This window comes from Micrasema longulum, unplaced genomic scaffold (genome assembly GCF_059751315.1).
Source record: "Micrasema longulum isolate JH-2025_06_02 unplaced genomic scaffold, ASM5975131v1 h1tg000069l, whole genome shotgun sequence".
In the NCBI taxonomy this organism is placed as follows: domain Eukaryota; kingdom Metazoa; phylum Arthropoda; class Insecta; order Trichoptera; family Brachycentridae; genus Micrasema; species Micrasema longulum.
In genome coordinates, this window is record NW_028277276.1 from 498,031 (window position 1) to 510,976 (window position 12,946).

Below are 12,946 nucleotides of genomic sequence, written 5' to 3' on the forward strand. Positions count from 1 at the left end.
TCATTACATTACATTACTTTTTTTACATTATTTTTTTCAAAATTTACTTAACCAGAACACTAATTTATTATGTTTGCAAACAAAATAAGGCGTGATTTGATTTTGGTTTCCCATAATCGATTTTCGTTTTCTCATTTCGTGAGACTTACCCAGAAACCAATGCCCGCTGACCGCTTAACTTATATCTTCTTATGACAGTGCAGAAGGTTATAGTGCATTTTCTGTACTAAAATTACAAAATAATCTAATTATTCATAACAGTGGTTAGGTACCTAGCGCGGATGTCAAATTGCTGACGGTAGGGGAAATTGAAGGTGACCCGAATTCCCCACATGGAAGTAAAGTGGAAAACTTTAGACATAACTTTTACAAAAACAGAAGCACCTTTAGGTACCATCAGTAATTCAGTGGTGTTCAGTTCAGTTATGAAGTAGTTCAGTAGATTTTAGTTTTAAAATGTTTCATTTCAAATCTGTTATATTCTGTTATTGTCGTTACTTTTGCGCTTCATAACAAAATTCTGTATTTTATTACACGGGTAATAAATACACATCATAGCATTAACGTCATTTTTCTTCAGTCATTTCTAATTGGGACAGGAGCTCCCTGCATCGACAAGCAAAAATCCTTCGATCTTTGTTATAAAAATAAAATATCGTTATTTTCTTTATAAAATTTATTATTTATAAACGAAAAACATTTACATTTACATAACCAAAAAAATATTTACAATATAACATTCCACTGAAATAAAAATGGTAATACAAAAAAATCGCTACGTTTTTTAACAGAGTAAATCAATTAACATTTTTTTACTTATTCTTAGGTAAAACGAATTAACGATATGTTTAGTGGATTTGAAAGTGTATGACAAAAAAATTACCAGTGTTTTACGGCATTTTTGATCAACAAAAAAAAGAAAAAGAAAATACTTATTTTACAGTGAAATATGTTTTTTTAATCTTATAATAATTGATCACTATTATATACAAAGTGGTCCAATAAGAATTCGTTTATAAATCGGATTCTATATATTTTTTGTCATTTCTGTTTTAAAATTATTCATGCATTATAATTGATTCATAAACTATTTAAATGAGCATTGATTCAAAAATCATTTTTTAAAAGAAGTACAAAATAAGCTATTCTCAGTTATTCTGTGTTAAAACATTTATTTTAACTAAGGTTAATTTTATTTTAAATTAACTATTGTAAGTATCGTTGTTTTTTTTAATTTTTTAAAAATATCATCGTTATCGTGATTTACCTATGTCCAGGCTGTCACCTGTTTTTTTTTTTTACCAATGGTGCAATTATGAATCTTCTCTATCCTCCTGAGAGTGCTTAATTTGTGATTTTTTTTGTGCCACTCATTTTGCTTCATATATGGTCACACTGATGATTGAACGTCAAAAAATATGAACACGTGAAATCAACATGATGATTTTAATTTAAAACATTATCGCGACTTTAAGCATTACCCAAAACACATAATTTGGTTGAATTAACAAAACTGTATTAGTTTTATTTCTGTTTTTAAAGCAATGTTAAACATCATTCGACGTTTAGTCATAAGAGAGGCCATTATATGAAGAAAAGTGTCGTCACATTAAAAAAATAAAAATCTTTAAATTAATCACTCTCGAGGGAGTAAAGAAGATTAGAATACCACCAAAGGTAACAAAAAAGTCTTTTCGGTAGTTTTTTTTAATTGGCAACCAGAAAATAAGAAATTGTATAATTTATAATATTATATATTTGAAAATGTATAGAAATATTTAGTTATAAATCATTTTGTTTTTTGGTGCTAGGAAAATAGCTGTTATTTGTTTATTTACTTTATTTATTCTCTCACATTTTTTTTAAAAATGAAAAACAATATTCCCTCACTGGAGGCCCGGGCCAAACGAAACATTTTTCATAATTTCGATACATGCCTCAAATACACGTTAAACAAATAAAATAATGTAAAACTTACAAACAAAAACACTCATAAATAAAAACAGTTTTAAACCTATTTGGCTTGATTGATTCACTCATCGATGAATCACACTCATTAAAACCTGATCTTTAAAAATATTATTAGAAACCACGATTTTTGTATACAAATTTATGTATTTACAAAGTGAGAAAATTTACCACAAATTAAAAGAAGAACATATACTTACGTACATACATAGGAATTTTATTTTATTTTCAACTTTAACGTTCTTTTGATTTTTATGGTTTCCAGCGACGACCGTAAATAGTTATTTTTCTCACTTGGTTGTTTTATCACTTTTGTGTTGATCCAAATATTTTTTTCTAGTTTTTGTTTTCTGCTTTACATTGCCAGATGCCCTCAACTAGGGGCATCTAGCACGTAGGAGAAAGCCACTGCTAACGCGGCAGCCAAAAGGATGAACAGCGATTTGGGTCCTTCGTTGCACGATCCCTGCTGAAGTTCGGCAAGGCTCTCTGAAAAAAAAACATTAGTTAAAATAAAATAATTTCACACCTTCATACGCCCATATCTTTACCCACGTAGTTATTTATTTAATATAAAAGGTCTTCCAAAAGGGATGATACAGTTTTAAATGGCTATAATGACAACACTGCGTATTATTGTTTGACATTCCTTATGACTTTTGTGTTCAGTATAGTCTGCCATTTGATCGTGGAAAGATACACGCTTCAACAACGTTTCGCAATTATTAAATTGTTTTATCAAAATCAGTGTTTATCCGTGAATACTGAAAGAATCTTAAGAATAATTCATGGACGATATTATTCAGTTAATCGACTCACTATTTGTTGTATTGTAGACAAATTTGAAAGTGAATTTTCTTTAAACGATACAAAAGTACCAGTACAACAAAGAAATGCACGTAGACAAGAGAATATTGATGCAGTAGCAGCAAATGTAAAAGATAATCTAAATTTATCAATTAAACGTCGTTTTCAAGAATTAAATCTTTCTCAAACAACAACATGGAGATTTTTAGATAAGATTTGGGTTTACACCCTGCTTACAATTTTAAGATTGTCTGGTTAGGGCCAGTTAGGGCCAGTTTTAGCACTACCAACGCCCTGGGCGGGATTTTTACGGCGCCCCCTATCTTTCACCCCTTCAAACCCATACGAAAAAAGGCAAGGTTTATAATGAAATAACCATTCATTAAAAAAATACTAATAAATTTTTACTTTTCTAGCCTTTATTTCAATGAACTCTTTTATACATACTTATGTTTATGTTTTCCACAATTTCAATTTCGATTGACAAAGATGCCAGGTTTGTGAATCTAGATTGAGATATTGTCGATCGTAGATACGTTTTATCGGATTTAGAATCCACTGTTAATTTCAATTGGAAATTACCACAGAGTTTGAGAAGGTCTTGTTTTTCCGGATTTTTTTTTATATTGAACCAGGATTTTAAGTACTCATTTAACTTTTCAAATCTTTCATGGAGTGAAATTAAGGTAGTGTCCACTGTAGAAAAATTCAACTTCAAATGACTTTTTGGAGTAGTTATAGTCTCATCGTGGGCCACTATAACGAGTTTGTCGCTAGATTTAGGAAATTTACGAGTAAATTGGACTCGCTCGATGAGCGAGTGGATAAAATGGGGCGCCTGCAGCGCCCCTTTATATCTGGCGCCCTGGGCGGTCGCCCAACGCCGCTTCTGTATAATGTAGTTCTTTTAAAAGAAAAGATTAGTTAGAGTGAGGGTCACATGTTAAAATATAAAACCGTGTTGTTGGGGCACAATTAAGGTTTTCGAAAACTTAAGGGAAAGTAAACTGGATGCAAATCGGGCGATAGTTGGTTATGTCATTTTTATCACCCTTTTTGAAGATGGGAATCAAAAACTTCTCACTAAACTTCCTTCTATTTTGAAAAAAGCCCGAGGATAGTGATAAGTTGATAAAATCTGTTAGTGGTTCAGCAAATACTGAGGCGCATGATTTTAGAAATATGCCAGTGGTGTCTGGACCAACAGATTTATAGGTATCTAGTGAAATCAGTTTTTTTAGTGAGGTCATTAACTGTGATGTGACAATTCAAGATATTGAGCAAGCTATCCAAATGTATTGAGGGAATATTCTCATCAGATACTTCTTCGTCGAATACGCTTTTGAAGTATTCAGCTAATAAATTGGCGGTTTTTTAAGATCCATCAGCAAATTTACTATTAAGGAACATTGTACGCAGGAGTCTGGATTCGCCATTATTAAGATACTGTGCAAAATTCGAGAAAAATGTTGGTTTTTTAATCACTGAGTTTTCAATTTCGTGAATATAAGAGTCATAGCATTTTCTTGATAGAGATGTACAGCGAGAGCGCACTTCCTTAAATTCATTATAATCGGAAAAGGAAATCTTGTATCTTTTATGACAAATGTTCATATTATAGACTGCTTCGATTGCTTCCCTACCCATGTAGGAAAATTAGATTTTTTACTAGAAGAGTTTAATGGAGTATTTTTTGTCAATAACCTCGTTTAGAGAAATAAAAAACCAATCTGTATTACTTATTGAGTCAGAAATTTCAGTGAAATTTGATTTGAAGAAATTCAACCTAGGTTCACTGGTTCGGATTGTTTTCTTCAAAACTCAGGAATGTTATGTCCTGAGGCGGATGATATATATCAGGTAATAGCAGATAATCAGTTGAGTTATATTAATATCATCACTCCCTTTCCGCACCTAATGGTGTGTAGGGCACTGCACTGGTACACAAATTGCAGTGTATCTTGATCATTTTTGTCACATGGTGGTAACACGATCAGTTTTACGCTTCAGGTACTATTAAATATTCTAGTGTGAAAACACTTTTTTTTTTTATATTTCATGTCAACCATAGCGGGAATCGAACCCGAGACCTCTTGCATGCTAGGCGAATGCTCTGACCACTACACTACGAGGCCGATTATATTTATTACGAGAGTAAAATTTATCCATAAAATAAAATAATACGGATAGGCTGCAATTGAAATTCAGTACCCTATGCACCACTATACGTAATAGGGAAATGACGAATATTACATTTATCGGATTTTTTCTGTGGAGGAAATCATCAAGACTACAATAATTGTTTACCCCTTATTTATAAAAAAAAACTCCACGGTTAATGATTTTGATAGTAACACCAGTAAATTTCTTGGTCTAATTTTATTATTTTGTTTATTGACCGACGAACCCTTTCGCCTAAGTAGACATCTTCAAGACTGATAAAACACGAACTTATTACTAAAATACTATATTTTTATGGTTTTATCTCCTAAAACTTAGTAGTTATGTTATTAAAAATCATTTATTATTTCATTAACATATTACAACAGAGATGAATAACGTTTAAGAGAAGGTTATATAGAAGTCTAGGCATCAACAAGGTTTATGACCTGTCATTGGCTGGTTTAAGTGGCCACTTACACACTGTGTAACATTCACCATTCTGCCCATGTTCAAACTTAAGTTAAAAAGTAAAGTAAAAAAATAGTACGAAAGTTAAAAATTGGAAATGTCAAAACGGAAATGTTTATGTTAAGCGACGTTAGCACGCGCTTCTCAGGGGTAACTTTCGGCGTGGCTAAATTAAACAGTGCTTATTTACAACGAATACCCGAGTTATTTCGAAACATCCCGAGTTGGAAAAATATTTCTAAATGATACCGAAGAATCATGAAGAGATAACGAGACGAATAACATTTAAGAGAAGGTTATATAGAAGTCTAGGCATCAACAAGGTTTATGACCTGTCATTGGCTGGTATAAGTGGCCACTTTACACACTGTGTGGCCACTTTACACAGTGTGTGGCCACTTAAACCAGCCAACGACAGATCATAAGCCCTGTAGACGCCTAGACTTATATTTTACCTTCTCTTAAATGTTCTTCATCTCTGTTGTAATATGTTAATGTTAGCAGCTCCACAGGGAGTTGAATCCAGTCCTTGTCAACAAAAATTTGGACAAACTCAAAATATTGTTATTCATTATTTCAGGTGTTTTGCGTTCTTAAAACGTATTGTGAACCGGGTCTTAGTCCCGTGTTAGTATTGTGGACTCACGGGACAAAGGTTCGAGATTTAAATTCCACACTACCCCAACTTGATTTTTATTTTTGCATTGCAAGTTATTTACGACTCTTAGGAAATGTTCGGAAAATTTCAATATTTTAGTGAGTAATAAGAACTTTCTATTTTTTTAAAAAGAAATAATAATGTCTATGTGGATAATTGAAGTGGTTTGAATGATACAGAATAATTAATCCGCTTTGTTTTTCATTTCATATTAAACAAGAGTGGAAGCTACACTCGTATACTCTGCAATTTTAAAGTGATTCTTATAATAAAGCTTAAAAGTCCGCATCACAATTGGTATTCATTAACCCTGCCTTTCCAATTAACGCATAACATTATTTACACAATAATGTGTTCTTTTAATATTTAACATTTTTTATTTTAGATTTTTTTTAAATCATTATATAATAATAAGGTATCGTTATTTCTAAATATGATTTTGCTGCATGAAATAAGGCTCATGAGTTTCAAACCTAAAACTCCTGCACCAAGTAAATAAAAGTAATATGAACAACCTCGAAATAATAGAAAATCACAAAAATTGTTATTCTCAAAACAATTAAATTTATTATCACACATTTAGCCACCCCTCGCCTTTATTGACAATGTTCCCTTGGCAGTATGATACTGAACTAAATAATTTGATTTTAAGAACTAAATTACAATTAACATTATTTTCCTATGGGATCATGTTCCCATATCTTCACTTTAGACGACTTTTCCTATAAGGTATATGTCCAAGACCTTAGATAAGTGGAATAACCACCCTACTACAGGTTCCATTACTGATTTATTTGTTTTTTTTATTGATGCTATAATGAAACCGTGAACAATATTATCGGTGTATCATTAATTTTTTATCACCCGTTAATGAGAGGAGTAATCTCCCAAAATTGTAATAGTGTTTTTGTAAAATAATGAAGTTGTGTAACAATAATAACAAAGTTTTATTTTTATAATAATTTTAACCTATTCTCTCTCTCTTTTCAATGCGTGCCTCATGCCTGAGGATGGTGATTACGCCTAACTCCAGGCATGGCTCGTCTGTGGACAGTCTCACTCCATCTGGAATGGTCTTGTGCTCTTCTATAGACATTCGTCGGTGATGATTCTGATAATTCAGTGACTAGGCCACTCCATCATGTCGGTTGACATCCATGTGACCTTGTTCCTTCGACACTTCCCAGGAGAATAGAATAAACCTATTCTAACCTAAGGGCATTACGGAGTTTACCCGGGCAAAACTAGGTTCAATCGTTTATATTTTCATCTTTACCCGTAACATATATATATTCTGAAATTCATCTTTTTTTATCAAATTGCGTACATTAGATTTTTTCATAATTTTATTATAGTGAGCATTATATAATTATTAATTTTGTTTTAAAACTAAATGAATAGCTGTTAAAGACAGAGAAGGTTCTGACCAACATAAAAATAAATAACTTCGTCACTTTGGTACAGGGAATTACTAAGTATAACTTGGTCGTTTGAATTTCAATTGCACTAAGCAAACGCCATTCAGATCGACATTTCTGAAAATTATGTTGACTGTAGTTCAATAGTGTGCCCCTAATAGTTTTCAACTTGACTGGAAATTCCACTACACTACACTTTAGGCGATGGGAAGTTTCCCAACTCTCAAATTAAAAAACTTTTAGAAAAATTTAACGAAAATAGACACTTCCATAATATGTATAGTACATACTCGTATATTGAATCAATTTTGTTTTTATAAAATTGTGAATTTTAATAGTAAAAAACTAAAAGCTCTGTAGACAATCTCCGAATTCAATCTTCGTTAACATTTCATAATTCATTGGTTTTCAAATAAATGTATGAATACAAAATTATATCAAAAACACTGGAACCTCGTTTTACACGGATTCGAAATAACACCAACCAAAAATTAAATAAAAAATACTTTGAATAATAATTTGACAATGCGCAATAGTAATCAAATTATATATTTCGTTATTGGAATACCCTACACGGCTTTTCCACTTACTTGGCATATAATTATTTATTTATTTATTTATTAACGGACATTGTCCATGTATACAATTTATAGGGTTTAAATATTACAATAAAAGAATAGTTTAAAACATTTCAAAAAAAAAAGAAAGAAGCATTGACAAACATAAGGGACATCGAGACAAGATCTGGACTATTTATTTAGTGCTCGTTTAAATCGTTGTAAACTTAAACCAAAAAAGTCCAGATCTTGTCTTGAGTTAACAATACGACAAAGGCGGGTCATTGGAGAATTTAGGCCATAGTTTGTTCTATGCTGATCGATGAACAGTACTTCATTGTTTCTCAATCTACGAGTCGGAATATTGAATTTTACTTGTCCCAGTAATGATAGAACATCGATTATACAATTTAGTATGCCGAACATATATATAGAGTCAATATTAGTTCTACGTTTTTGTAGACTAGAAATATTTAACATTGACTCTATTTCAGCATAAGAATAATTATCTCTCTCTAGTCCGAGCATCCACGCTATTTTTCGAAGCAAGCGATGTTGGACTGATTGAATGTGATTTATGCGATTGACATAGAATGGAGACCAGACCACTGAGGCATATTCTAGAAGAGGGCAAACAGTTGAGCAATAAAGAGTTTTGATTATACGGACATTAGTAAAATCAGAGGATATTCTGTTAATGAAGAGAAGTAATTTTAGTGATTTATTTACTGTATTATCTATATGCTCGTTTTATGTCAGTTTATAGTCCAAAACAACTCCCAAATCTCTGATGGACTTGACTACATCAATTTTGGAGTTTTCTAATAGGTACTCGAAGGAAATTGGTTGTTTTGTTCTATGAAATGACATTATTTTGCATTTTTTAATATTTAGTTCTAATTTATTGACTTTACACCATCGGTTAAAAGAGTTAATGTCTGATTGAAGAAGAAAACAGTCTTGTAAAGTTTGAATTATTTAGAGAATTTAGTTGTCGTCCGCGAAGAGCCAAAAACGAGAGTAAGAGAATGATTTAGCAACATCATTAATAAACAAATTGAAAAGAAGGGGTGCCAAATGAGCACCCTGAGGTACACCCGATGTAACATCAATACTGGTTGATAAATAGTTATTTATCCGAACATTTTGTGTCCTACCAGTTAGATACGATTTAATAAATGAGAGTAATGGATCTCTTATTCCCAAGGCATGTAATTTATACATGAGAATTTTATGATCTACTTTGTCAAATGCCTTAGAAAAATCTGTATAGAGAACGTCAATCTGCTGACCATTTTCGAGTGCTTTGACAATAACCTGGGTATAATCTACCAGGTTAAAAGTGGTTGATCTGGCAGATCTAAATCCATGCTGTTCATCGATCAGTATATTCTTAAACATGGGGGTGATTTTGCTAGCAATTATAGCTTCAAACATTTTATGGATACAAGATAATGTTGAAATAGGCCTATAATTGCTAACATCATAATTGCCAGGGTTTTCGAAAATACCTGCGTACGGAGAACTCTTTACATCTCCTTGGTGTGAAGTAGACTCGAGAGTGGCTCGATGATTTGGGGGCCACATGAACTGAAGTACTCTTTTATGATAGAGAAAATCCAAAATAAATTTCTGAGATATCTCTACACGAGAGAGTGCGGGTATTAACCTTGGTTCTACCTGACCAAGTTTCTCCAGGATATGCTTGGCTACGACAGTTTAGAGACTAGAAGGAATGTGTATTTGACTACACATTACTATCGAGTGTTGCGCAGTATGATCGACAATTCAGAAATTATGATGAACATTGGTTTGTATGTTCCTGATAAATAACTAAGATAGCCTCAGCATAGATTGTTTCATATTCCGATATACAGAATCAACCTGCCAATGATTACGTACGCCTGATGAAAAAGTTTTTGCTATGCTAAACAACATCGCTTCAAATGTTAATCTGTTCCATGTATCCAAAGGATTTTTCCGGAGCAGGATTCTAATACTATTTTGACAAGAAACTATTTATGTATTTTTTGTCTTTTTATAAAATGAACGTCTTGAATTTTAATTTGTAATGTATATGTTATTTTTAAATAAATTAGTTGAGTTGAATTTTTTAAAATCTATATTTAATATATTAAGCTCTGTCAGTATATAGTACATCACCATTCCACGTCCGCTCCCTAGTTGGAACATATTGTGTCCACAAAGATCCACCAGGCGTTTCTGTCGGCTGCCAGGTCCCGTGCATCCCTCCAAGTCAGGTTCACTTTTTGTAGTTCTGACATGAACTGCCAACAAACTGTCAGCAGTGGACGTCCAGGACGTCGAGAATGACTTGTAAAGTAGCCAAGTGTGATAAAGGCTTTTAGGATCTTCAGGACATGGGCAAGCTAACCGTATCGCCTCCATTTAATGACTGTTGTCATCGAAGTTTGTTGTATCCGTTCTCTTATTACTTCATTCCTTACAAGGTCTGGAATGAAAAACTTTGGAATGCTTCTGTTCTATGTAATCGGTACCGATAAGGGCAGGTATGAAGGTAATAAAAACGTAAATAAGATATTGCTAGAAATTGAATATTACAACCGGAATAATCTTCTTTCTAGAGAATAAAACTTGTCAAAAAAAGCTTTCAACTAAAATATTTCAGTAAACATTTTAAGTATTACTGAAGGCATAATTTTACGTAGAAATAAAGGAAAATGTGATAAAAATTTTCGTGATTTAAAATGCTTGTATTTCTTTTCAAAAACAAAAAAATAAGATTTGCTTCGGCCATTTTCATGTTCAATTTATAATCTTCAAATTATAAAAAAAAAATTGTTTTATACTTAATCTTGGTACAAGAACCCAGGTACCTAGATTTAGTCTAAATTTGAAATGGCGTAATCTGCCGGTCTATAAGTAATTATCTTTTAGTTACATAAAACTTTTAAGTATATTTTTTAATAAAAATACCTTTAAAAATTACTGTTTTTATATTTTTATTATTGCTGCGCGATTTAAATAAAAATTTGTTCATTGAGATTCATCAAATGGCAAAATCTTGTGATTTCCTCGTTTTTCGTGCGTTTTACCAGACTACAGCTTAAAGAGCTTCTATAGAGAGTTATTACTCTGAACCAATTTCTAATTTTGTCAAAATTGTGGATCTGTTGCTTTCTACATTACTACGTTAAATTATTGTCTATTTACTATTGTCATTTACTATGAACTTGCACAGGCAGGACAAGCCTTTGACCATGTCGAAAACGTCGGCTGAAGGAACTTATTTTTTTAAATGTTTTTATTTCGTTTATTGGGGAAAACAACAGCATTACAAATGTATACAACATTATGTAAAAACGTAAAATAAAGCCATGAAAGTGTTGAAAGTCAGAAAAAGAAAACACAAAAAACGCTAAAAATAATTACATGGTATAGGGTAGAGTTTGGTTTTGGTGAGTGAGGGTGCGTGTGTGTGGTGTATGGGTATGAGGGTAGGTTCGAATGTGTAGGTGCCTTCGTTCTGAATGACTCACCGTTTAGGACGTGCACCAGCACGGTGTAGGAGCGGTGCGGCGCGTCGGGCAGCGCGCACGTGTAGTTGCCCGCGTCGGCGGGCGCCAGGCGCGCCACGCGCAGCGCGCTGTCCGCGCCGGCCGCGCGCGCCTCCGTGCGCACGCCCACGCCGCCGCGCGCGCAGTCGCGGTGCAGCGCGCGCGCGCCGTGCAGCCACCACACGCTGGCCACGGGCCGCGCCGCCGCCGCCGCGCCGCGCACCTCGCAGCGCAGCGACAGCGTCGAGCCGGCCTCGTAGTACTGCTCGCGCAGCGGCGCGCCGGCCTCGTCGACGATGGCCACGTGCAACGCTGAATAAGACAAATTTGACTGGCGTAAGTAAGAAAATTACAGCCTTTTTTTGAATTCATAACATTGATTCACTCACACACCACAGAAGAGATGTCTACAACCAGATTTTATATATATTCACTCAAATTTAACAAAATCAAATGATATTTTGAGTTTGTCTAAATTTTTGTAGACAAGGACTGGATTCAAACTCAAAATACTGTTGATAAATCCACCTGGTCCATGAAGAAGTATAGAAATTGAAAAAATAACATTTTCAGGCGTTACCTAGTTTGTAGGTGAAATAATTCAATTAGATGAATCTCACCCGTATAAATAAAGGTTTCAGCTCTTTAACTTCACAAACATTAACAGATGAAAGAATTGAAGGAATAAAGATGTTCAAATATGGGCAGAATGGTGAATGTTACACAGTGTGTAAAGTGGCCACTTAAACCAGCCATTGACAGTTCATAAGCCCTGTAGATGCCTAGACTTCTATATTATCTTCTCTTAAATTTTCTCCATCTCTGTTGTAATATGTTTTTATAAAATCAAATGACGTATTAAAAATTTATAAAATGATATAATGTCCAATCAAATTTGTTGGCAACTGTATTTTTTTCACTCCAATCTTTACCGTATTGTAAGTAAAAATACTACAGCCTCTTTATAAATTCATAACATTGATTCACTCACACAACACAGAAGAGATGTCTACAACCAGATTCTATATGTATTCAAATTCTTCTTACATCTTGTTGTACTGTTAGATAGTTGTTTCATATATTGTGTTGTGTACGTAATTGGTGCTGTGTTAGGTTTATTTTTTGTTCGTAATATTATCTAGATTTATATTAACATAGCACTGTGTGCACAACATTAAATTTAAACAAATAAACAAATAAACAAATTCACTCAAATTCAACAAAATGAAATGACGTTTTAAAAAATATAAAAAATGAAATAATGTGCAATCAAATTTGTTGGAAACTGTATTTTTTTCACTCCAATATTTACCTAATAGTACATAGGAACCAATTGTACATGAATTGTACAATATACAAATCCTTTGT

The 12,946-nt window shown here is 33.1% G+C and overlaps 1 protein-coding gene across 1 annotated transcript in view; it reads right to left on the reverse strand.

Moving 5' to 3' along the window:
* Positions 1–1,002: 1,002 nt before the first annotated feature.
* The window catches only part of LOC148285007 (zwei Ig domain protein zig-8-like), a 146,959-nt gene continuing 135,015 nt past the window's right edge, over positions 1,003–12,946 (reverse strand). The window contains exons 4-5 of the mRNA XM_088231344.1: positions 11,561–11,890; positions 1,003–2,457 (exon numbers count right to left, since the gene is read on the reverse strand). Coding sequence (XP_088087470.1) covers positions 2,342–2,457; positions 11,561–11,890 — 446 coding nt within the window. The 3' untranslated portion in view covers positions 1,003–2,341. The remainder of the gene's footprint in view (positions 2,458–11,560; positions 11,891–12,946) is intronic.